The sequence below is a fragment of the Triturus cristatus genome, chromosome 1_2 (assembly GCF_964204655.1).
Source record: "Triturus cristatus chromosome 1_2, aTriCri1.1, whole genome shotgun sequence".
Classification (NCBI taxonomy): Eukaryota; Metazoa; Chordata; class Amphibia; order Caudata; family Salamandridae; genus Triturus; species Triturus cristatus.
In genome coordinates, this window is record NC_140580.1 from 305,276,633 (window position 1) to 305,302,168 (window position 25,536).

The 25,536-nt window shown below is 46.9% G+C and overlaps 1 protein-coding gene and 1 non-coding gene across 2 annotated transcripts in view; both read right to left on the reverse strand.

Moving 5' to 3' along the window:
• The window catches only part of SAR1A (secretion associated Ras related GTPase 1A), a 136,805-nt gene that overhangs the window by 3,820 nt on the left and 107,449 nt on the right, over window positions 1-25,536 (reverse strand). The window contains exon 6 of the mRNA XM_085603854.1: window positions 3,234-3,365. Coding sequence (XP_085459980.1) covers window positions 3,234-3,365 — 132 coding nt within the window. The remainder of the gene's footprint in view (window positions 1-3,233; window positions 3,366-25,536) is intronic.
• On the reverse strand, window positions 20,472-20,618 carry LOC146867223 (U4 spliceosomal RNA). Its single transcript, XR_014968646.1, has one exon. It is a non-coding gene; the product is annotated as a U4 spliceosomal RNA (small nuclear RNA).

The following is a 25,536-nucleotide window of genomic DNA, read 5'->3' on the forward strand; positions in this document are numbered from 1 at the left end:
ACGTCCCCTGCATGGTATACAGGCATGTACCCGTGCCCAGAGTGCTTGTGAAACTGGTATCTTGACTTTTTACTCTGTCGCGGTCTAACACTAATCTAGTGTGTTCACAGAGGACGGTCCACAGTAATGCCCAGTCCAGAAACTGTTCTGTGGCCTAAAGGGACCCACCAATTATGCCCTCATAGTTAGTGGGCATTAGACTGCTGTCCCTGCAAAAGCGATGATGGCCAGACCCGTGTCAGAAGAGTGGGGTCCAATGATCCACTGGTGTAAAGCTCCTCCATTACTCCACGTGTGTGCATGTGTAGCGTATGTAAGGTAGCAGGATTCTATATGTCGTATGAGTCTAGGTACCAGGACCAGTGGGATGTACTTTGGATGCCCTTGGTTTAGCATGGCCCAAGATGAAGGATGAGAACTCCTTCACCAGACCATGGAAGTGTATTGCCTACATTCATGTAACTGGAAGTTGGTGGCCCAGACACTGTAGTGAGGATGATGGAGACCGGACTCTCCTTAGAAATTCAGTGTGGACCTGGTTAGCAAAGGAATGCTGATTAGTTCTTGCTGGGCACTGCCATTTGATAGATGGTAATGAGAAGGTGAGGACGTTTCGAGGAAGGCCCTGCCCTTTTGTTTGTCCTAGATTAATGCATCAGGAAGGCCTCGTTTTTTCAATTACCCCATTTGTAGTCAGCACCACTACTACCTGCTGTGGCAGCCATTACTATGCACAATGGCTGTGTCTAAGGAGCAGCCAGAAAATTATACTTTAAAAGGTAACCTACCCAAACCAGTTCTGAAAACGTTGACAGTGGATTCCTATTCCTCGTCTGGAACATGCATATACGAGTGGGATTAAAGCCACTACACAATGTTCTTGTTTCAAATTTTAGTTGACCATGGAAGGAAAGGCTCCTCAGAATACACAAAGAGCTTCCTGGTGAGCAGATATCACCGGAAGTCTGCACAACTTGCTGGAGAAGCAATGTCTGCTTAACACCTACAAGGGTGTCTGCTCTGAGAGGGAAGGAGAATGTCTGGCTCTGCAGGGGAGTCTTTTCCAGGAGAAGCAAGCTGTGTTCCTTGCATGAGGGACACCCAGCTTTTTCAGACTGCCCCTGGGAGCAAAGACAAGGCTGACCCATCTTGCGAGGAGTTTCCCATCAGAGCCCACAATCAAGCCAGCAACTCTGCAATGCCAGAAGGCCTGGTGCAGCTGCTTCCTCCCCCTAACCCCCAAGTGAAACCTCCGAAGGAGCTGTCATCCCTGCTGAAATAGGTGATCACAGGCTGGAGGCTGCCATGAGCACCAACTTAAAATCATTCTGGAGGCCACATCTAGCGGGAGGGGCATCCACTGAACAGGTCGACTATGAAGCTACCCCGCTGGGGCTGTAGTCCCAAGTGAAACCAACACATAGGTTGTGTCAGCAGATATACTCCTGAGAGTGCCTGCAAGAGGAGCACTCTCCAGCACCTGTGAACTGCGACAGCATGAAGGGACCTCGCATGACAAAGACTGAACTAGATATGCAAACTAAGCAAACGGAGTTCTGCCTGGGAACAATAACTGTTGCTTAAGTGATTTGGATACAAACTATTGACTTGAATTGTGAATTACTCCAAGTGAGTAGAAACCTAGTGAACTGCACCGGAGCATAATCTGTGCCTGTTCCTTCATTAGGGTCTGTAGATACAATAACCTCTCCTAGAACAGAAGGAGGGTGCCATAGCAGGTGGGTTGCTTAACTAGACATCACAGTTGGATTTACAATCTTGCAACTGAGTCCCACTGAACTGTGCTATATTACGTGTTGTTGCCATCATAAAGTACTTTCTTTTTACTGAGTTAAAGGGGCAATTAATGTCTCCATTCGTTAATGGCCAGTGGCACATATAAAATTCATGGTGCAGGGCAGTAACAGTTAGGTGTATCCTGCTCGGAGTACCAAGGGGCCCAGCTATTAAAGACCCTGAATGGCTCCATGCATTAATAACCTCCAAGGACCCCAGCCTGTAATGGCAGAATACATTAATAGCCTGTATATGCACCAGCACAAAATGCATTTTAATGGCCTCTTGGATTAATTAACACTAATGACTCAGACAATGTTGGCTGACGGTAATGATAGTTGCAGTTTTTTAACTGTAAAAAGCCTCAATTAATTTCAACGATAGAAAGAGTAATGAGGCCACAGTACCCTAGAATGTGGCAAGTCATTTAGGAGCATCAATACTGCCTTAACCAGCTATGCCCCAACACTTTAACTTCGGATCCAACTTTAAAAAGCAAAGCCATTGAGAATTCGATTTCAGAACAAATTCATTAAAAGCCTTTTTTTTTTTTTTTTTAATGAGAATAGTGAATAATCACCCAGCCAGATTACAATTTAAACAGATATTACAAACCAACCTTTTACAGACTCCTATAGAAAACGTAGAGCAAATGTACAATATCGCGTTAATCTTTAATGTTGCCAAGGTATTCGGCCTTTAGCACCTAAGACAAGTTGATGAAGGTATGATATTAAAATACTAAGAAAGTAAGTTAATAAACAATAGTTTAATTTTTTTTATTGATTAACATGTTCGATACAGTTAAACATCGGAAATGGCTTTAATCTTGAGATACATACTTAGGCATACAAAGGTATTATAGGTTAGTCTGATGTACATCTATAGCTGTAGTCTCTCGCAGTTGTGTTAACGAGTCAATGTAGTTCCCACATAGTGCATGGGTGATGATGTGAGGCTGGGGTATGTTGGGGTTTCCTAGCCTGTTGAGACGAAGTGACGGGGCTTAGTCTATTCTCTGTCACCATGAGTATTATGAACTTACTGTGCTAGTGTGTGGGCGTGTTCTCAGTCCCTCTCTGGTGGTGGTTAGGTACCGGAGTTGTAGCCAAAACTAAACATCTGGGTGCTAAACTAGGGTATTAATGTGGCATCAGTAGGGAAGGATGATGGGGGGAGTGAGCGCAGACAGGAGGGGTCAGTAGGTCCTCCATGGCGGCGTGCGTTGTTGTTCTAGTAACCACTGAGCTGTGGTGCGGAGGAGGGGGGCAGGGGGTTTGGGGAATAACCTAGTTTACATCACGGGTTCATGGGCTGTATCTGGTGGCATGGGTCCTGGGGGAGTGTTTTCCATGGACAGGCGTACTCGCGCGGCAGAGCTGCTGGCTGGCGGGGTTTACCATGAATGTAAAAGTCAGCAACCATTGTCATTTTACCTTTCCTGTGGTCTGTCCATATAGTCCAAACTTTTCCCGGAGCTTCTCTTCGCTGATGGCTTCAGGCCGGTCTATTTTATTACCCAGAATTAGGATTGGCACATTAGATATTGTTTCATCAGTCATTAATGCCTGCAATAGAGAACGAAAACACTATTCAACTGCACGGAGTTGATAAGTGACATCCAGAAGAAAGCTTAAGTTATGACACTTCACTAATCAACTGTACGTGTGGTCATATTTCGTATATAAAACTTTAGGAAGTTCGTATATAAAACATTACAGAACAATGTAGTACATTAAATGCATCTGCACAAATCATTGAAACTTCAAGGGAAGCATGAAGGATGCATTTCATAGGCAATGCTGATTTCAGCCTGGCTGTTTGGTGAGGTCTTACAAGGTGAAAAATTAAAACAAACAAAAACTGTAAGGTATCAAGAATCACAGAGTTTTGTGACAAAAGGGGAATTTGTTAAAGGAAGAGTACAAATTCGGAAACAAAATGACCAATTCAGAACTTAATACCAATAAACTAATCCTTACAATCCTCACAGGAAAAACACGGCATCTCGGATCACTTAAAAGCATCTACACCTCCTTACCACCAACTACACATCATCATAAAAATACATTAAGTAACTGAGTTAACCATCACAGAAACATGCATCAAAGTATAAATCTATGTCAGGACCGGAGGTGAGGATTATGCTATTCCTTCCACGCTTTGATAGCAGCCATTCAAAGAAACTTGAACTATCATTCCCATGAACCATAGGGAATAAAAGTTTGAACAATAGAGAATGTCCCAGTATAGAGTGTCTGAATGAGTCCACCAATCACAGGGCTTCCTGGCAATCTTAGTCCTCCGTTATCTTCCATTCCCCCCTTTCTTCGCTGCTTGCAGCCAAGTTAAGTCGTAGTTTTTTTATTCTCTTCATGTGTCACTCTGTGCCTGATTATTAACGGGTCTCGCCATTTGTTTTCATGGGATTGATTGTTTAGCGCTTTGTACGCGCGTGTGTTGCGTCACGGTTTGCCTGATATTGGTCACTGTGTTCTTTTCAGGTATTTTCATAGCACACTTCCTCAGAGCGCTTTAGCTGACAGCTCGCTCAGGCGACGCGTGCAGTTTCTCGCCCGCTAACCGCCCGGCGCCTTTCTGTCTAAATTTTGCTGGTAACGCGAGTCAGCCGTAACTCAGCTGACTCTTTCGGCCGTGGGAGCATCCTCCCTAGCGGCTTGCTTCACGGCATTCCTCCGGCCGCTAGAGGGCGCCCGCAGCGGGCATTCCTCAGATTCCGCGCATGAATCTCGGAGTCCGCTCGCCGCGTCAGAGCCTGCCTGCTTCTATGCGTCAGAGCCTGCCTGCTTCTACGCCCGAGGGGTCCGTCTAAAGCGCTGCCTTCGTGATTCCTGGCCCGTGAATGCCCGCTTGAGTCAGGAGCTCCCCCGGGTCTGTATTAAAGCAGTAATTAGACGGTAGTTGGCGTGTGATTAGGATCGCCGAGGGCCTGGTTTTCAGTGTTGGTGCGCTTCTTCTGGACGCTCCGTTAGTCGATTGATCACTCGGTAGTTGCAGGATTATCTGCTGGGACCTGTTAAGCAGGCTGCCCTCCTAAGCTGTACAGGGCTGATTAGGTCCCAGAGCTTGCCCCTACCGCGAGTACTGCTCGCGCCCTACCAGGCTGAGACCCAGCCTGCCCCCATAGCCGGAGGTTTTCCCCTCCTCACAAGTTGACCCACTTACCTAATCCGGTCATCTTCGCCTGGGATGGAATCCTACCAGGACGACGGTTACACTGATGACCAGTGGGAGGAGGACCCACTAACGGCACTCCAGTGGGATGAGGATTTTTACGACAAGGTGGACGAGTCCATCTACAAGGCGGTGGAGCAGGCCATGGGTCCGTTAGAGGACCGCCTAGCCCGCTGCATTGACTGGGCCTGCGAGAAGCTGGCCAGAGTTTCCCAGGCCACTCCGGCCTCTCCTGATCCGGGCGTAACCAACGCCGACCCTCAACCGCCACCTGCCAAATGCCCTAAGGAGGCTGGGGTGGATATGGATGCCTTTGCTCACCTCAAACAAGCCTTCCTAGCCGATAAATCTGAAAAGGTGCAATCTACGACTCCTACCCCCTCGGGGGATATGGATCCAATGGATGACGACGAAGCTGGCCCCTACCTTCCTTGGCGTCCCACCTGCCCGGAGCCCGCAGGCCTTAACCCAGACCTTTGTGCAGACATGCTGCACCCGGATGACATCCTGCATCCCAGGTCCTTTGACTGGGCGCCCTGTGAAAAGGTGGCCCAATATGTAGCTAGCCGCATCCGCCGGCCGTTAGAGGCCACAGCGCGAAGCTGTCTTAGGGCGGAGTGCCCCCGCCCTTCGCTGGCTGGTAAAGTGGCCGCCACCCCTGATATTGACCCTAGGATGGCTACGTTTATTACAAAAGTTTGTCAAAGACCCGAAGAGGGGCATTGACAGATCGTGGCGGGCTTGCCCTTGGCCCCATTACCAAAATTTTGGATATTGCAGAGGAGGCCAAATCTCCCGGATCCCTCATATCTCCTGACAACCTCTCTGCATGGGCTCAGCGCGTAGTAGTGTTCCTGGGGAACGCTAACTGTGCAATATTCACAGAGCGGCGCCGGTCTCTGTTGATCAAAGTGGACCCTAAACTTGGGGACCTGGCCCACTCTGAAGCTGCTCCTATCGCACAGGGTGGCTTCTTTGAAGAGCCGTTCATGAGGGAACTTGGCCGTTTCGTGAACACATTTACTTCTCTGGACCAGGCTCAAACTAGCATTAGAAAGGTGTTTCGCCCTCGGGTTTTCCGAGGGGCCGGGCGAGGCATGGGCCGCTCATCTGGCCGCCCAAACCAGCAAAGAGGGCAAGGCTCCGGCGGCGGGCAATACCAAGATCAAGCTCGCTTTGGAAATTTCTATCCTACACGAGGACGTCGAGGCAAAAACAGAGGCGGTCGAGGCGGGGGCGCCTCCAGTTCATCCGGTGAGTGTTCTCCCTTCTTCCCTTCTTAAAGTGGGGGGCCGTCTGGCACATTTTTTCCCGGCTTGGACTTCTGTCACGTGGGACACCTGGGTTCTGCAAACTGTTCAGGGGTTCCATATCGAGTTTTACGGGGAGCCCTTCCAACACGCCTCTCCCAGTCCTCTTTCCTTCTCAGAGGCGGATGCCGCCTTGGTCGATCAGGAGGTTTCCTCCCTCCTGCCCAAGGGCGCTATAGTGGAAACCTCTCTCCACCCCAGGGGGTTCCGCAGCAATCTATTTTTGGTGGACAAGCCGGATGGGGGTCAGAGGCCAGTAATCAACTTGCGCAAGTTCAACGAATGGCTGGTTTACCGCCATTTCAAGATAGAAGGTATCCACCTTCTTCGTGACCTACTCCGGCCCAACAATTGGATGGCTCGGCTCGATCTCATGGACGCCTACTTGGCCATCCCTATTTTTCCCCCTCACCGGCTGTTCCTTCAGTTTCTCTGGCGGGACAGGGTTTACGAGTTTACAACACTCCCTTTCGGCCTGTCCTCCGCCCCTTGGTGCTTCACCAAGGTTCTGCGCCCGGTGATCGAACATTTGAGGAGGTCGGGTATGAGACTCATTGTCTATTTGGACGATCTCCTCTTGATGGCTCAGTGTCCCCGGGTCCTAGCTCGTCCGCTCCAGAGGGCGATAGATCTCCAGAGTTTAGGATTCGTGATAAACGAGACAAAATCAACTCTTGTTCTGACTCAGACCGTCGTATTCCTTGGTTTCTCCATAGACTCAGTGGAATGTACTCTAAGCTTGCCTTCCCGGAAAATGGCGAAGATACGCCACGAGCTCCGGAGAGTGCTTGTTCAGCCTCGACTCTCCCTCAGGCAGCTAGCTTGGATTGAGAGTCTCCTCTCGGCCTCGATCCAGGCTATCTTCCCGGGCCCGTTACACTACAGAGCCCTACAGCGTCTCAAGGCCCATCATTTGCGCAAGGGCCTAACCTACTCTCAGAAGATAATTTTCTCGCAGGAGGCAAGAGAAGAACTTCAGTGGTGGCTCTCAAATATGAAAGCCTGGAATGGACAGGTGATTTTTGGGTCCGTGCCGGATATTGTCAGAGTCCGACGCCAGCAGGTCCAGCTGGGGCGCCAGGTGTGGCGAGTTTACCACAGGCGGTGTGTGGTCTCCACAACAACAACAGTTGCATATCAACTGTCTAGAACTGTTGGCCGGGTCGTTTGCGATCCAGTGTTGGACCAAGGACTCGGTTCGGTCCTGCGTCCTCCTCAAGATGGACAATGTGTCGGCCGTCTGCTACATCAACCATCTCGGTGGTATGCGGTCCGCAGCCCTCTCGAACCTAGCGGCAAACCTTTGGCAATACTGCCTATATCATCATGTTTCCGTGACTGCGGAATACCTTCCAGGGCAGGACAATGAGGTGGCAGACTTTTATTTTCGCAATTTTCACGATACGAGTCTGTGGAAGCTGCATCCAGAAGTCTTTGCGGACCTTCAGAGCATCTGGGGCCCATTCTCGGTGGACCTGTTTGCCTCCAGTTTAGACCACCAGCTTCCCCGGTTCTTCAGTTGGAGGCCGTATCCTCTGGCGATACAGACGGATGCGTTCCTTCAGGACTGGTGGACCGAAACAGGTTATGCCTTTCCCCCCGATTGCCATGCTGACCAGGGTCTGGGCTCAGGTCCGGCGTCAGAGAGCGGACATAGTCCTGGTGACTCCAATTTGGAGATCTCAAGCTTGGTTTCCGGTTCTTCTGGAACTTTCTTGGGATTTTCCAACCCTCCTTCTCAGTCCGGGCAAAGTTCCTCATCCGCTGATCGCCCAGGGCTCCTTAACCTTGATGGCGTGGAGGATTACAGGGGACGATGGGCGGTCCCAGGCCTTTCAAGAACAACCGAGAACTTCATGTCCAAAGCCTGGGCAGACAGTACCATCAAACGCTATTGATCCACCTGGAGATGGTGGTGTCGGTGTGTGCGATGAGGTCTCAATCCCATGGCAACAGATGTAACTTCGGTTCTGAATTTTTTGGCCTCCCTGGCGGAGGAGGGTCTGGCGTACAGGACCGTTAATACTTTCCGCTCCGCCATTTCAGCTGGTCATGTCCTTTTAGATGGCTCTCCGGTGGGCGAGTACCCTCTGGTGTGCCGCCTTCTTCGAGGCATTAGTCTTTCGCTTCCCCCCGAGCCTCGTTACTCACAGCTCTGGGATGTTAACATGGTCTTGAACCTCTTTTTATCCTGGCAACCGAATAGGTTCCTTTCTCGGAAAGAGCTCTCGGCCAAGCTAGCTATGCTTCTCTGTCTAATCTCCTGTAGGAGGGTTTCGGATGTCAGAGCCTTGGATGTCACCAGCAGGATTTTTCCCCTTCGGCAGTTACCTTCACGGTTCGCCGTCGTACTAAATGTGGGACGACGTCCATTTGCTATCCCGCCTTCCTGGATTCCCCGAAGCTGTGCGTGGTGTCGTGCCTCAAGGCCTATGAGGAAATGTCAGAGGAATTCCACCCCCCGGGAGAGAGACAGATGCGTATTGCACTTCGCAAACCCCACAGAGCGGTGTCTTCCCCCACCATCGCCCGCTGGGTGAGGTGGGTGATGCAGGAGGCAGGTATTGACCTTCGTGCTTTTGGTGCTCACCCTACTAGAGTACTAGAGGAGCTATGGCCTCAAAAGCATTTACTCTGGGAGCTCGTCTGGAAGACATTCTGAACGCGGCAGATTTGTCTTCCGACTCTTCTTTCAAGCGGTTTTACTTTAAACCGGTGATTGATATGGCTTATTTGGTAGTCAGTAAGCTTCAAACGAGCATAATCCTCGCCTCCGGCCCTGACATAGAATGAAAAATTTCCTAGCTATTGTAATGGAAAGTTTAAATTCTATTAAGGACTCGGAGGTGAGGATTATTCCACCCAGGGTACAATGCTTGTGTCTTCCCACCTGCTGCCGTGTTATGCTTGGTATGGTGCAATTTGCTTTCCCCCCTACAGGGTAAACCTAAGCTTATGCTGGTACCTGATTCTGTTCTTTATTTTGACAGGAGACTCCAATAAAAAAGATTCTTGATGCATTCTGTTGGGCTGACTGCAGACGACGAAAGAGGGGGAATGGAAGATAAGAGGACTATGATTGCCAGGAAGCCCTGTGATTGGTGGACTCATTCAGACACTCTATACTGGGACATTCTCTATTGTTCAAACTTTGTTATTCCCTATGGTTCATGGGAGTGATAGTTTGTTAAGTTTCTATGAATGGCTGCTATCAATAAAGCGTGGAAAGAATAGCATAATCCTCACCTCCGAGTCCTTAATAGAAATGAAACTTTCCATTACGATAGCTAGGAAATTTTTCATTCTATACTTAAGATGGCACCGGACAAGGATTATTATTTAGTTGGACAGGGTTTAATGCAATTAGTTCTTCGAGGGATTCTAAATTAATGACTCCCTATTCTCCAGAGTTCTTCTATTGTCCTCAAGTATGATGATAGCCCTGGCAGCCGAAGCCTTGAAAAAGGTGGTGCACACAACCACACTTTAACCAATTTGTTGTTCAACAAAAAGGAGTCCCGGGTCCTCTTGTGAGCACCAGTGAACCTCTTAACTCTTCTAGCGGGTGCGTTGGCCAATGTCAGCATTACATCCAGAGTGTGGCCAACGCTGAGGAGGGTTAAAAATGAACCTCCGGTGCTTGCTCCAGAGGCTTCTTTTTCCGGGCCAAGGAATCCCTTCTACTTTAGCCCCTGCCCTTCCCAATGTGTAACATCAGCGTGCCATGAGGCATGCCAACATACCTCCCTACCAAAGTGACCAGAAAGGAGAAGGCGAGTGCTCTCTGGTGCGTCCGGTGGGGATTGTAGGCTATAGGCAGTGTCCCCAAACTTGAGGCAGGTATCACTGGAAAGGAAAGAAAGTGTACTTTTTCCAGCAACGTCTCAAACGAATTCCTGGGGGCATGTAATTTGTTTTTGCCAGCAATGTTAGTTTTCCCTGGGGGCACAATCGACCTTCTTCAGGGGAAAATACAACTGTAGAGAGGGGGGGGGGGGGGGTGGTACATGAGAGCCACGCAAGTCATGTCACCCTGGACCCTCCCCCCCATGTATAGTTTACAGATATGTATGGCTTTGGCAGGCTTCTCTGGGTGGTGCTGGAGCTAGGCCACAAAATCCACATGCACTGATGTTTAATCTAGCCCCCTCTTAATTTACAATCTAGGCCTTCTGGCAGCACAGACATTGTTTTTACCTTGACAAAACAAACTATTATTACTGTTAGAAATGGGGGCCTCTAGTCGACAGTGGCTGGCGCCGATGTCGAATAGTGACCCTTCTTCCTAAGTCAGAGTAAGGGGGCTACACCCTTTGATAACCCCTGCTCAACCCTGTGGTAACGCAGCACGAGCAGACAGGCCTATCTCAGAGGCAGTGTGTGAAGCATTTAGGACCATACACAAGAACGCAGGAAAGACGCTACAAAATAGACATCACAAGCAGATATAAAAAATAGTTATCTTTATATAGATTAAACACGAAACTGAGGAATGCTCGAAGAACCACAATGCATGTACTTACAGATTCGTCTCAAGAGCGATGGAAGCACTTGTGCGTGCGGGTGGAACGAACTTAGTTCAGGGCCAGGGTGAATGCGACCCACTGATACACAATGTACTTAGGATATAAAGGGGCACGCTCCTCGGGGAAGGTGCGGGATGGTAGGCAGACTCACAGCGGCCACAGTTCTTGGGCGGTGGCCCTCTGCAGTGTGCACTCACGATAATCCTGGGACGGGCGTGGAAGCGGCACCGAGCGGCGCACGCGGAAGTTAACACTGCTCCCGATGTGGGACTTGCGTGGGCACTCAGCGGCGCAGCTCCTCAGCTGCAGCGGCCCACGACAGCGATGATTCTTGTGGCAAAGTAAGGATGGGCACTCGGCTGCACAGTTTCTCGATGGCGGCGGCCCAAAACAATGATAGCAAGGACTCTTGTAGCAAAGCCAATGCGGGCCTGCAGCGACACAGCTCCTCGGCTGCAGCGGCCATCAGTGGCGGTGGTTCTGATTCTCGTAGTAGGGCAAATGGGGGCACCCAGCGACACAGCTTCTCAGCGGTTCACAATAGCGACAAGGTTTTCGTAGCAAGGCCAAGGTAGGCGCTCAGCGGCACAGCTCCTCAGCTGCAGCGGCCCACAAGGGCGATAGCAATAGTTTCCGTAGGCAAGGCAAAGGCGGGCACTCTGCAGCACAGCTTCTAAGCTGCAGCGGCCCACAATGGCAATAGCAATAGTTTCCGTAGGCAACGCAAATGCAGGCACTCAGCGGCACAGCTTCTCGGCTGCAGCGGCCCACAATGGCGATAGCAATAATTTCTGTAGACAAGCAAAAGCGGCGTTCCCCACAGTAGGTCCAGAGGCCTTGGATTTCTCGACAGAGGCCTCACCTGTGAGTAGGATTTCTCTCAATAGGAATACGGGCTGCTGAGGAATGAAGTCTAATGTCCCTGAGACTTCGGCAGGGGGCAAGCTCAATTCAGGGCCTTGGGCAGTTTCTTCAGTTGATGGGTCAAAGTTTCAAAGTCCTTTCCCTCTCGTTTACACAGCCAGAGGTTCGTCTTGGCATCCCGAAGTTACACACCACGAAGGGGTTTCAGCTCAGATCTTTATACCCCAAAAGTCTTTTTTCTTGAGAAAGTCACAAATCACTTGTTCCGGTCACAACCAGTTTGGTGTCGACTTGGGTCACTTTATTTACGAGGCTGCATCCTCCCTTCCAGGGAGATGGGCCAACCATCAGACACCCAGCAGGAGGTGGAGCCATCATTCACCTTGGCAGGCACAGCCGTGCTCAGATTAAAGGGGTCACCCCTCCCCATACTTCAGCGGCAGATTGCTTCATTCGACCCAGGTCAGCCCCCAGCCTGCCTTGGCCCTCTAAACCAGACGACCAATACACATACCAGTGAAACACACAGAAAAACTTAGACAAAAAGATACCTACTTTCCAAAAGTGGCAGTTGCACACGCAGAATATAAAGACAATCACTACTACCAGATGCACTTTAATATTTGGAGCGGAAGCATACCAAATTCGACTTCCTTAACTTGTTCCTTGGTACTACTAGGACTACACCGGTTCATCAGTTATTTTATAATAAGGAGCATTCGCACTGTGTCACTGAATGGCAGTGGCACAGCGCCCAGAACACCTAACGTCAGCAACCATGAAGGAGACAAAAATGGAAGGGAGATCTACGCCAATGGCGCCAGGTCTAACAATTACCAACAAAAAACAAAAACTGCAAAAACAGCACGTCTGGATTGCATTTTGGGTTCTAACATTTTTTTTTTTTTTAAGCATGCTGCAGTGAAAAAGAAAACAGCAAAAACAATTACTTTTTATGAACAATGCATCTACGAGGCAAATAATAGAATGTGTACTTTTGAGTTGTTAAATCATGGCGGCACAAACGTCTAATGAACATCAACCACTTGCAGTTCAAAACATAGCAGTAAAACCAATAGTTAGTGCCTTTTGTGAAAAGGCAGGGGAAATTCCCTTTCCACCACTGCACATCATTAAAGCTAATGGGCACCTGTGTAGACAATTGCTCCTTCTGCATCAAAGTTGAACAAGCATTTACAATGCAATAGGTCTCGCAATGACATTGTTTTTAGCAATTGGCATTGTAAATGTTATGTTATTTTTTTCCCCTTCACGAAGCATTAACCAAATGGTGTAATGCAAAATGGCAATAGCTCACTTTATTGTAATTGTGAAATCTATTGCATTGCATTTGTACTGTAGTACATTCTCTCTCAAAACTCCATATTCTTTTACAACACATCAGCAAATATACCAATATACTTATAGCCGGGGTATCAGTTACACCTGGAGGCAGAATTGTCATGTCTTATTAGGTGTAGCCTTAAAAAACTAGGAATTACTGGTGGAATCAGTAATTCTGTACCTAATTCCACAAGCTATTTCTCATTTTCCTGGGACAATTTTGCTTTCATCAGCGTAAATATCTGGTTAATTGCACAGGATCCGCGGTGATCCCACATAGCTTGTCATTTCAATGGGGCAGGTAACTTATGAAGTAAGAGGGCACTGGCAATAAAGAGTCACTGCATCATTTTTGGCAGTATACTTACATTTTTCTAAATTTGAAACAAGAGGGGGGGCGCGGAGTTAATGTATTCACCTTTTCACTACACACAAATGTCCACTCCCATGGCAGTGACAATCTCTGAATAAAGCCCAGTTGGCCGGACTACTTTCTTTGGAAGCTCCCCCCTCAGAGGTCCTCAAGGGTTAAAAAATCTTTCCCTTCAGAGAGCTGAGAGCTGAGGACCTGACCCAGCAGAAAGTTCTCAGCAAGTTAGGCAATCTAACTCTTTTGACATGTAGGCAACAGTAGGGGGTTCTTCCTCAGTTCTAAAGTCAATCTTGAGTACTTACAGGAGGGCAGAAACAAAATCCCGTCCCTGATCAAGCCATTTATTGCGCACTGGTAAAATCCCGAACCGATGTAGTTTACACGGAAAATAGTTAAAACACACAAGGATACCTAAAAAAAATGATGAAAGATAGAAATTGAAATAAAAATGGCATTGACCCATCAGCACGCTTCTATTCAGAAAGACGTGCACAGGTGAGCATGCAAATGCCATTACCCACAGTGTAGAGAACCAATGGTTGAAGCTAACTAATTTCCCCATTTAATATGCAATGTACGGAGGTAAAATGTGACCCAAAGACCCTGTATATACATTTTAATTTTCTTTTTTTTAAGCGAGGTTGGCAACAGACAAAGCTGTGTCTAAGCCAGACCTAAAAAGGTGCATCAGCGCCTTCAACGCATAAACGTCCTAGATCAGCATAGAGAAACCAGATCTCTTGAAGTCACCCTGGCATATGTAGATCTCTAGGGTAAAAGAAGCACTGGGCAGCACAAAAGTACCAAGGGGGGGGCCCATAAAATCACAACAAATGATGCAGTTTCCAAAGGCTGTCCGCCCAACCTGGAAATCACAGCTGAAAACAGGTAATCGGAGGAGCCCTGACAAAACACACAGAACAGCACATGCAAGTATGCTACCTTGCAGCAAAGGTAACTTCTCATTAGCTTCAGCCCTTCAATCTTTGAGGTCAGGTGACTGGAGTGTTGTGAAGGTAGGTAAGATTAAGCATTACATAAACTAGTTACGAATATAAATATTAAAGGTAGCCGGGGCGAAACTGAGATAAGAGGTAAGGCCACTGGAATAATAACACAAGAGCCAATCAGAAGAGTCTTGAAATCAATGTGAAATACACGGGTAAACAAAGGGCCAGAACATGCTGCATATCAGCAGATAGCGAGGAAACGGACCACTCAAAGTTATAGATGAGACGATTTTGATGATCCTAAATGCAGCATCACAGCCTATTCAAGTTAACACCATTTGTTTTTGTGGGGCTGTGTACCAACATAAATAATCAAGTAACTATTGTTCTGGTGAAAAACGTATGCAAGCTTGTTCTCGAACTAAGAGTGCAGAGGACACACAGTGAAGGTCACTAAACATTTATCAAATTTAGTAATCCAGGCACATGGCAGACACAGCTCGTTCCTCGCCTTCGCAACCTTAACAGGGTTCTTGCACACTTTCTCCCAGTTATATGATAAACTCCTCACTGTTTGCAGCAGTAGCGTGGGCGGCTCAACTACCCCCTTGCGTGCTGCTCCTATTAGTAACCATCCCAGTTAACACCTTATTTATATTCATTCAGAAAGAGCAATCCAGCCCTAAAGGTCAGACGCGGAGTAAAGCTGGACAGCAGACGATGCTACCAGAACGCGAGGGGACGAGACACCGTCCTCTGCAAGGTTCCTCGGGAGCCCAATGATTACTGATAAACACGCATTCGGAAGCTTTAAAAAAAAAAAAGACAACATCCAATACAAAAGGCGAGGATTTCCTGATCCTAGTACACAGATTCTTACCCCAGCCCCTCCGTTCTCTGAACGCTAGTTTCTAGCTGCCATGCCTCATGGTAGGCTGACAGAAGACATTCATTCCCAATACACTGAGAAACACCAGGTCAAGGCTCACTGAGAACAGAGGGCTTGGAATGACAGCACCACCTTACCCAGAGCAGTGCCTTACTCTGCACAGTGCCCCAAGGCCGTCAAGAAAGAAACGCCCCCAACACACACCATACAAAACATCCAGACCCCCCTCCAGCTTGCAGCCTTAGTCTGGCACAGACACCGCAAAGAAAGATGTCAGAAAACAAAGATTAGCTTAAGCAAACCGCTACAACCCTTTTCACCGGACTTAACTATGGAAGAACAGCCAATGAATTAAATGAACAAACAAACCCCAAACTGATCAGCATGACCCCTTATCTTTCTGGGACTAGGGTCTACCTGTATGGAAGAGTCGGTGCAACTCAAACAGTAGGAAAAATAAATAAATAAAAGCACCAGTATTGGGGGAAAAGAAGGGCAGCGAAGATCAGAGACCTTTAGAACAAGGGAGCAGGACATGTGATCACGCCGTGCGCCAGACGCATGCATGTCTCTTAAACAAGCACGCGGTGGGAGCGTGTGAGCGCGGAGAGGAGACGCCATGCACATCGCCTGTCCGTGCGCGCATATGGTTTGTCTCCCTTCGCGCACCAAACCCACAATAGTCTCGCCAAGGCGAAACAGCGCAAGCGCTGCGTTCGCTAGGCGAGACCTAAAAAAGGTGAAACGGAACAACTTAAATTGATTACGTTTACAGACCCCCATTTAGAGGGTCTGAGCCTCATTTTTTGTCCAACACAAAGACAAAATTTCCGATTGATTCGAAATGGAATTATTGATATTTAAAAAAGAACACCAAAAACACAATCGGAGAGCGTTTCTGCCCTAAACAAAGGGTAAGCAGGGTGACCTGAAATCAGGGACAGTGAGAGTCCAGATAGCTTTCTGTTAGAGCACGCCAATTACAGCTGCTATACATTCTAACACGAGATGGGTAGTTCTCATTTCTGGTCGGACAGTGACAACGTATGCCTTTACCCCGTGGCATGAAGAAGTGGATTTGCATCCTTTTGCAGTTGTATGCAGCGGCCCACTTACTGTGGAATTGAAAAAAAAAATTCCCAGGCAAAGTATTGACTTGCCCCTTAGTACCGCTGGCCCCGGCCTTGCTCCCCTGGTCTTGGACCTTTAAAACATAACAGAATTTGAACAGGGTATGGATAAAGGACCCAAGACTGACTTCACCATGGGTTAAATCGTTGATGTCACTTCCACTACCCCGCCATTTGGCGAATCAACACCATGTATGTCTCTAGGTGCCTGCACTTTAGGTCTTCTTATCCTACATTACTTATTGAAATCTCTCAGTGAAATCCAGCTCTGCTTTCAGATAACGATCGTAATGATTGCGATTCACCCAATTTAATAGCGCAGAAGGCACCTCTTGTGATCACGTACTATAACTCGGAGTGTGTTCAGTAACAGACTTACTATAAAACAACTGCCTGGTGCGATCCTGGAACCACGCACCTTGCTTTGTCTACAATTGTGTTTTTGTGTAATTTACCACACAGTCAACAGTTTAAACCCTAAATGCGGATGTCTGAACCTCAAGATGGAAACAGTGCCTCAAATATTTCAATCACCTTTTAGCATGCTTTCTGCCTTCTGTCTAATTTACATATGCAAACAAACACTGACAATGGGAACGGTGCCTGCAGGTATGAAGAGCACAATCTCAGATGGCAGCATCTTCAAGAGAGTTCACAATTGGGCGTGGTCATAAATTATACACTTTTACTGCACTTTAAACACCAACACCATCTCAGCATTCAAGAATTCCCCTGAAATGTGTTCTTCTACAAAGAGCCTGGTCTCCCACGGAAGACATGATCTCAGGGAGCTCGACAAGTCTGCCATGAAGAGGCAGCATGACTGAATGCAAAATACGCAGATGAAAGCAGCGAGGAGTAGCGCATGGAGCAGCATAGACTGCAGAGGTGTTTTATGCAAGGATACATCGACAAAGCGCTTTGCTGGCTCTTAATCCACTCTCGCCTCTGTTTTGGCCTAAGATGAGGCTGGCACTGACTAGATGTCCACACGCAGGCAGTTACTCGGACGTCCAGAACCTTTTCTAGATAAGGCGCTTATTGGCCAGCACAGGCCAACCGGATCTGTGCATTCCAAGCTGCTGTGGAGATGCAAGCTTCAGGTGCGGAGAGAATCAACAAGGTGAGACACAAACAGTTCAATCATTTTGCACAGGAGAAACGTGGCTATGCAATTACAGAAGAAGACACAGGTACTTTAGAAGCTAGGACATGTCCTGTGACAACGCATACCTGATTCACTTGAGGTCTGATTTTCCAGCTATAAACACCATTGCCGTACGACCACATATAGCGTACACACGCACACACAACTAGTAACCACATGAGCATAAAATAAACAGATTACACATGTGCCAAGTAATAGCAGCTGTGCACACATGCTCCAATCAGCATGTCAGCTATTCACTAACAGGACACTAAGAGCCAGAACACCATCACTCACTAGAATGAAAGACTACAAAGGGGGTTTAAAGTAGTGACAGGGCCAGGGGTTATTTGTGGATGGGGCAAACACTGGGAGGTGCGAAGAAGTAATCAGAGACGGGAGGGAGGAGGGGAGGGGAAACGGAAAGCAGCAACTAAGGAAAAAGCAGCGAAGAGGAGGGTGATCTGTGGACAGGGCATGAGGACGGGTGGGAGGAACAGAGCTGGTAAAAGCCCATGCACTTTGTACAGTACTCAAAAATAAAGGGGGAAAAAGTAGGTCCTAAAGTTGTCATTAGAACGGTAGCAGTGGATGTTTACAAGTACTTGCTATTGGGGGGGTGGGGGAGCTAAACACATGAAGAGGCATGACTATGTATGCCAGGGACAAATGGTAAAGAATATGAGAGAGACGTTGAAGCAAGCAAATGGGAACCCTGAGGGTGGGATGATGCCCACAGATTAAACACAGGTCTCTTTGAGACAGCGCATGTGCTGTCTAGCCGAGATCTAAACAGGACTAGGTGTCAGTTGTAAATATGGCACGGTGTCTACTTGCCCCTGGGAGCAAAAGGTCTGTTTGTAACTAGGACACTGTAAAATCGTTATGGTAACTTCATTTTAAATTTCTCCCATTTAAAAGCACCCAGAAACATTTTGTTCTCACACTAAAATACTGAGCTGACAAGGACTTTTATTTAAGATTTAAATCCCTCAGTGCTTCAGTCTTCAACTCTGTGCTCTGGGTCATAAATCCGACTCCAGTACTGCTCATTATCAGGGCAGGATATCTGCAGCATGAGAAGGAATTAATGTAAAACAAACACAGCCTTCCCTTAACTTTAAAAGACAAATGCGACTGTTTATTCATAATGAACTCAAGGCTGTGAGGTACTCTGAAGGTGACAGTGAGCTACAGGTAACCCGAAAGTGACCAGTTCAAGACATGTGCTATACCAATGGCTGCATGAATAATCAAATGGCCTTGGCTTCAAATGTTTCTATCTTTAGTATGGAGTCTTGTATAGGATATCATCCCACATCTAGTCTAACTCTCTTTTGAACCAAAGGCATTTGAGACCTCAACTGTAGTCGATACAGCAGATGTACTCACTACACGTAGGAACCAAACAAGGTGCAGAACCTCCACCTTTGTGCGGCAGCAGTAATGACATCAGGTTTGGGTTGAACTGCGAGGCACCCGAGAAAGGAAGGCAGAATTTTTTTCCTCCATCACAGCAGGAGTTTAAGGAGGTGATCATGCCTAGTAAACTGCATTCCAAGAGGTGTTGTATAGTCTGGATTGATTTGAGTGGTATTTCTTAAGATCGCAGGAAACCCATTTCTTCTCTTTGGACACCTCTTTCAAACAGCTTTAAAGTACTTCCCATCCTTTACAATAGATAATGGAACTGCACAATATACAAGAGCAGCGTTTCTCGGGTCATGACCCATCAGTGGGCCGCAAGCCAATTTTTGGAGGATCACGAAAGTTCAATCAAATGCAATTGCAGTGAAGATACGATCTTTGAACTCAAAGGCCAAGAAGCAATTGCACGCCTAACAATACGCAGACACAAAAACCATCACCTGCGGGCAACAATGAATACCGCCTCAAAAATGGAACGATCTTCATCACTTTGTAAGAAACAGACATCTACTGAAAAGAAAGACCAAATTCGCTTTATTGCAGATTAGCATAATGGCAAACATAACATTACAATGGTATTTATACAACACTGGCATTTACTCAAACTTACAACAGGAATTAGGGGGACACTTATGTGAATACCCAGAATTGAGCTTTCTCAAAGCCCCGAATTTGAACAATTGCTATGCAAATCGGAGTTTGTTGACAAAAGGAAAATCATGAGAACCATTCTGGACAGACCAGCAGGCTTTCACACTTGTCACAACTGCAGTATTTGTAAACTGAGTAAAAACAATACAACGCAGATCCCCATGACCTTCGGTCTACCTATCAAAATAAAAGAATGGATAGATTGCAATAGTAAATTTGCGGTCCATATAATCATCTGTCCCTGTAATCGTCTTTACTTTGGGAGTACAATCCATCCACTCAGAACTGGGATTCAAGAACATTACAGGAATATTCATCATCATCAAACTTTATTCGGTCATCAGACCATAAAAGTGCAAGGTACATATAAACAGCCCAGTAAAATTTAGATCTCAAAAACTTTCATTACACATAAAAATCACAGAAGTAACTTTAAAAACACAATCCTTCTCTTATATCTAAAACTACAATGACTGCTTTAAAAAGCTACTAGCTGATCAATTCATGTTGCCTAGTACTTAAATACACAAAATTGTTTAAGGCTATAAAACTAAAATCATGTACATAAAACTGTTACAATAATGCTTGCTGGCACGAGAGCACATAAGAATCGAGACAAATAGTTGCTCAGTCAACTGCACTCCATAGTGGTTAGACTGAATTTTCCACCCAGCAGAACCTAATGGGGATATACCGTGCTATGGGCCTATCAGAGTGGATGGCAAAATAAGTCTCTGGGCCTTTCTTCAAATTCCCCACATATGGCCCAGGAACTTCGCTGTTGCGCACACAAATAGTGTTCTTGTGTCTGGTTTTAGTATGCACAAAGCTAGCCCATAGTCACGGGTTCCGAGCTATTTACAAATAGGTGTAAGCCTTTTTCTCCTATGCCTAAATTGCCAATATCAGCTATTTTCCAGTTGATACGGCGGGGTATTGGGTAAAGTTTTCAATAAGCAATAATCTCGCCTCAGATAGACCTCATTGGCTACGATACGGCCATAGCACAAATTTAGGAATATTAACAAATTGACAACTGGCTATCCTTTGACTGACCACTTCCATGAGACACATCCCCATAACAAAAAATTCACCTATTTAGGTATTGAAAGAATACATAAAAATAGAAGAAGAGGAGAAAACAGAGAACTCAGGCTTCGGACAACGAAGTATGGATTGAATAAGGATGCAGAATTCCAATATTGGCTTGATAAAGACTAAGATCAACCGAACATATGAACTTGGTCCCTGATGGTTCTCAACTAACACAAACGCATTCTTAACATAACATCAATGTAATTAATTCACTGAGTGGTAGAAGTGGTGTGATAATTGTGACTCAGATGAGTACCTTACTATTAGTATCCCCAATTTTCACTGTAACCAGTTTCAAATCATATTTAAGGCCTGTCCCCTGTATATCATTCCACTATAGATCTTCACTTTCCAGTAGCATATACTCTCTTGATCTTGCTCGAGAAAGGAAACAGAAATTATAGGGCTATATTGGTCACTATGGTGAACCACCTACCACTAATGCTACAATTTAAGGTAAACCACTTACTACTAATGCTATAAGCTACCCAACGGGAAACAGGTTTAAACTAGGTGAATGACAGGTCCTGAGATAGTTTTCCCCCAGGACTTTTACTTTAATTAGATCCTTTTTAACTTTACTTACATTGAATACTTTGGCTATTTACAGGTATATTACGGTTTCAATCCCATTATTAGCCTGTAATATAGCTTTCGTTTTTCCAGAACGACTGAACTTTTGCTTTAGGCGATTTCACATCTAGGCTACCTCACTGGGAAAGTCTTTTGAATTTTGTCGTAGTAAGACTTCAAGATGGGGCACTTGTTGCTCAATATCAGAATCTTCTTGAAACGGAAGCCCTTAATTGAGGGAAGATCGTATTACTTCAGTTTTATGGTGTAATTTTCTGTTCTTCTTAAATTGATGTAAACGCTATCCCATCCACTTAAAAGGCGTGTACTCCAACCGTAAGTGGATCCACACCACTTTACTTCTCGCACTAGAGACACACGCTTATAAGTATGGGTATAAGTGCCATTTCAAGATGGCGTGACATTTACGTAGACGAGAGGCGTCCGAAATTGGAAGCCTTCACCAGAAGGTAGGGTGAAGCGCTTCTGGTTCACCTTCTTTAATCTTCCCAAAAACACGGAAGATTTGCCCGCGCCGATTGACTAAGACCAGACGTATAGGGACCGTTTGAGGTAAGACCAGTAGACAAGGTGCCCTGTCGCTTCTCCTCTTTGTAGAGAAGGCAAATGTTACTTACCAGTATGCATCTGTTCTTGGCATGTTGAGCTGCAGATCTACACACTGTGGATAGATCGCCATCTGGTGTTGGGCCTGGATGTTTGCAGTTTTTCCTCTTGGAAAGTCTTTGGAAGTCACGAGGTCTGTGACTGCTCCTTTGGATCGTATTGCGCATGGGCTTCGGCTCCATCCTCAGATTGTTTTTCGCCAGCAGGGAAAGATGGAGAGTAGTAATAACAGTAAAGAAACCCATGTGTGCTGTATCTAAATAAGATAGACTGGAACGGATACAGGTAGCCGGGGAGGCGGGTGGGCGTGTGTAGATCTGCAGCTCTACATGCCAAGAACAGATGCATACTGGTAAGTAGCATATTCCGTTCGAGGCATATGAGCTGCAGATTACACTGTGCATAGATTAGATAGCAGTACCCATCCTTAGCGGCGACCACCAGTATCTGTTGCAGTGGTTTGAAACAATGTCTTGAGTACAGCCTGGCCCGCACTAGCCTGTTGCTTATTTTGCACATCTACACAATAGTGTTTAGTGAAAGTGTGCGGTGTTGACCATGTAGCTGCTCTGCAGATATCATGCAAGGGAATGTTCCCTAAAAATGCCATGGAAGCCCCCATCTTAAGTGTAGAGTGGGCTTTAGGGGGAACAGATAGCGTTCGTTTTGCGGTAGCAAATCTGAATGCATTTGACAATCCACCTAGCAATCCCCGATTTGGAGATGGGGTTGCCTTTGTGTGGTGGTGAGAAAGACACAAACAGTTGTTTGGTCTTACGAAAGGGTTGTGTTCTCTCGATGTAGAGCAAGGCTCGTTTGACATCAAATGTGTGGAGAGCTCTTTCTGCAACGGTCTGTGGTTGCGAGAAGAAAACTGGTAGTTCCACAGATTGGTTTAGGTGAAAGGGAGAAATGACTTTAGGGAGGAATTTTGGATTAGTACGGAGAACAACCTTGTTATGGTGCATTTGGAGAAAAGGTTCTTGAATGGTAAGTGCTTGTATCTCACGGACCCTTCTGAGGGAAGTGATGGCTACAAGAAAGTCAGTTTTCCATGTTAGGAACTGAAGTTCACATTTGTGTAGAGGTTGAAAGGGAGGCCCCATTAGTCTGGTGAGAACGATGTTTAGGTTCCACACAGGTGAGGGTGGCACTCTGGGGGGAATTATTCTTTTGAGGCCTTCCATGAAGGCTTTTATGGCAGGTACTCTAAACAGTGATAGATGTTGCCTGTTTGCAAGGTGCAGTCTAATAGACGTGTAGGCTAGATTGCATCTTCGTAGGTGTAGTAAATAGCCTATGATGTGTTGAATGGACACATCTAGGGAATTGAAGTTATTGTTATGACAATAGACCACAAAACGTTTCCACTTGGCTGCGTAGCAAGCTCTAGTGGTGGGCCGCCTAGCTTCTCTAATGACGTTCATGCAGTCAGGGGGAAGATTTAGATAACCGAATTCTAGGATTTCAGGAGCCAGATCGCAAGGTTGAGCTGAACTGGAATGAGTGGGAGAGGCGGAAAAGCGTACGCAAATTTGCCTGACCAATTCATCCATATCGCATTGCCTTTGGACAATGGGTGTGGATATCTGGCGGCGAAGCTTGGGCATTTGGTGTTTTTGTGGATGGCGAAGAGGTCTATCTGTGGATGCCCCCACATTTGAAAGTACGGGTGAAGAACTTGTGGATGGAGTTTCCACTCGTGAATTTGTTGCGTTTGTCTGCTCAGCAGATCTGCCATAGTGTTTTGCACTCCTGGGACATGTTGGGCTAGGAGAAAGATTTTTTGGGGTATGGCCCATCTCCATATGCTCTGTGCTAGCTGAGAGAGCTGCAGAGAGTGTGTGCCGCCTTGTTTCTGTATATAGTACATGGCTGTCATGTTGTCGGTGCAGACTAAGACGGCCTTGCCAGAGACATGAGTTTGAAAAGCTTTTAGTGCTAAGAATATGGCTAGTAACTCCAGATAGTTGATGTGGAGTAACTTTTGTGGAGGTGTCCACCTGCCCTGCATGGTGTGATGTAATAGATTAGCTCCCCAGCCGGAGAGCGAGGAGTCTGCTGTCAGTACTATCTGAGGAACCGGGTCCAGGAACGGTCGCCCTTTGGAAAGGTTTGTGGTGGTCCACTACTGCAGAGAGCGATGGGCCCGACCGTCTACCAACACCAGATCTGTCAATTGACCCTGGGCCTTGTTCCATTGGCGCGCTAAGCACTCTTGGAGAGGACGCATCTGGAGTCTTGCGTGGGGTACTATGAATATGCAAGAGGCCATCATTCCTATTAGTTGCATGAACACTCGAGCTGGATGAGAGTGTTCTGGCTGAAATTTGGCACGGAGAGCCTGAATGCTTGCTATCCTGGCCGGACTGGGGTAGGCTAGCACTTTTGCGGTGTCTATGGTGGCACAGAGGTATAGCTTTACGTGGGATGGTTGCAGATGGGACTTCATGTGATTTATTGTGAAACCTAGGTCGTGAAGTAATTGGATAGTGGCTTGGGTGTGTTGTACACATTGGTTGTATGAGCTGGCTTTTATGAGCCAGTCGTCTAGGTATGGGAAGACATGAATGTGTTGCAGTCGCAGGTGAGCTGCCACTACCGCTAGGTACTTGGTAAACACCCGTGGTGCTGTGGTGACTCAGAAGGGGAGCACTTTGAATTGATAGTGTTGGCCGTCCACCACAAATCTGAGAAACTTCCTGAGAGCGTTGTGAACAGGAATGTGGAAGTAGGCGTCTTTGAGGTCTAAAGTGGCCAGGCAGTCGTTTTGGGAGAGCAGTGGAAGTACCTGCTGGAGTGTGACCATGTGGAAATGGTCTGAGTGTATATATTGATTTAGGGGTCGGAGGTCTAGGATGGGCCTTAGAGTGTCGTCCCTTTTTGGCATGAGAAAATATAGGGAGTAAACTCCCATATTTTGTTGATTGGTAGGCACTGGTTCTATCGCACCCTTTTGTAGGAGGGGGATTACCTCCTGCTTTAGTAATGTTAAATGTTCCCGTGACATCGGGCATTGTTTGGGTGGAATGTTTGGGGGGTAGATGTTAGTTCGAGGCAGTATACTGACCGAATTATTTGGATTACCCATTTGTCTGAGGTGATTGTAGTCCAGACAGGAAGGACATTTTGGAGTCTGCCCCCGACCGGAGTGGGATTGTCTGGGGGGAGTGGAGGGAAGTCATTGGGTAGGGGTGGAGTTGGAGCGGGAGGGGTTTGTCTTGCCTCTGCCTTTGTTATTGTTGCCCCTGTAGCCACCTCTTTGGTAACTCCTTGTAAAGGGGGATTGGGTAGGGGCTTTATAGGAAGTGGAAGCGGTGTCGGAGGAGTAGCATCTGGATGTGCTTCGAAAGGAAGAGTGGCAAACGGAGCGTCTGGGAGGATGCGATTGTAAGGCCCCCATAGACTTGGCCGTATCTGTGTCTGTCTTCATTTTTTCTAGTGCCTCATCCACTTTTGGGCCGAACAGATGTTCCTGGTCAAAGGGGTGGTTCAGAATGGAAGCTTGCACCTCCGGTTTGAAACCTGAAATACGTAGCCAGGCATGGCGACGGAGGAGGACGCTGGTGTTAATTGCCCTAGAGGCGGTGTCTAGGGCACAATGGATGGAGGTGTTGGTGATGGTTTTTCCCTCCCG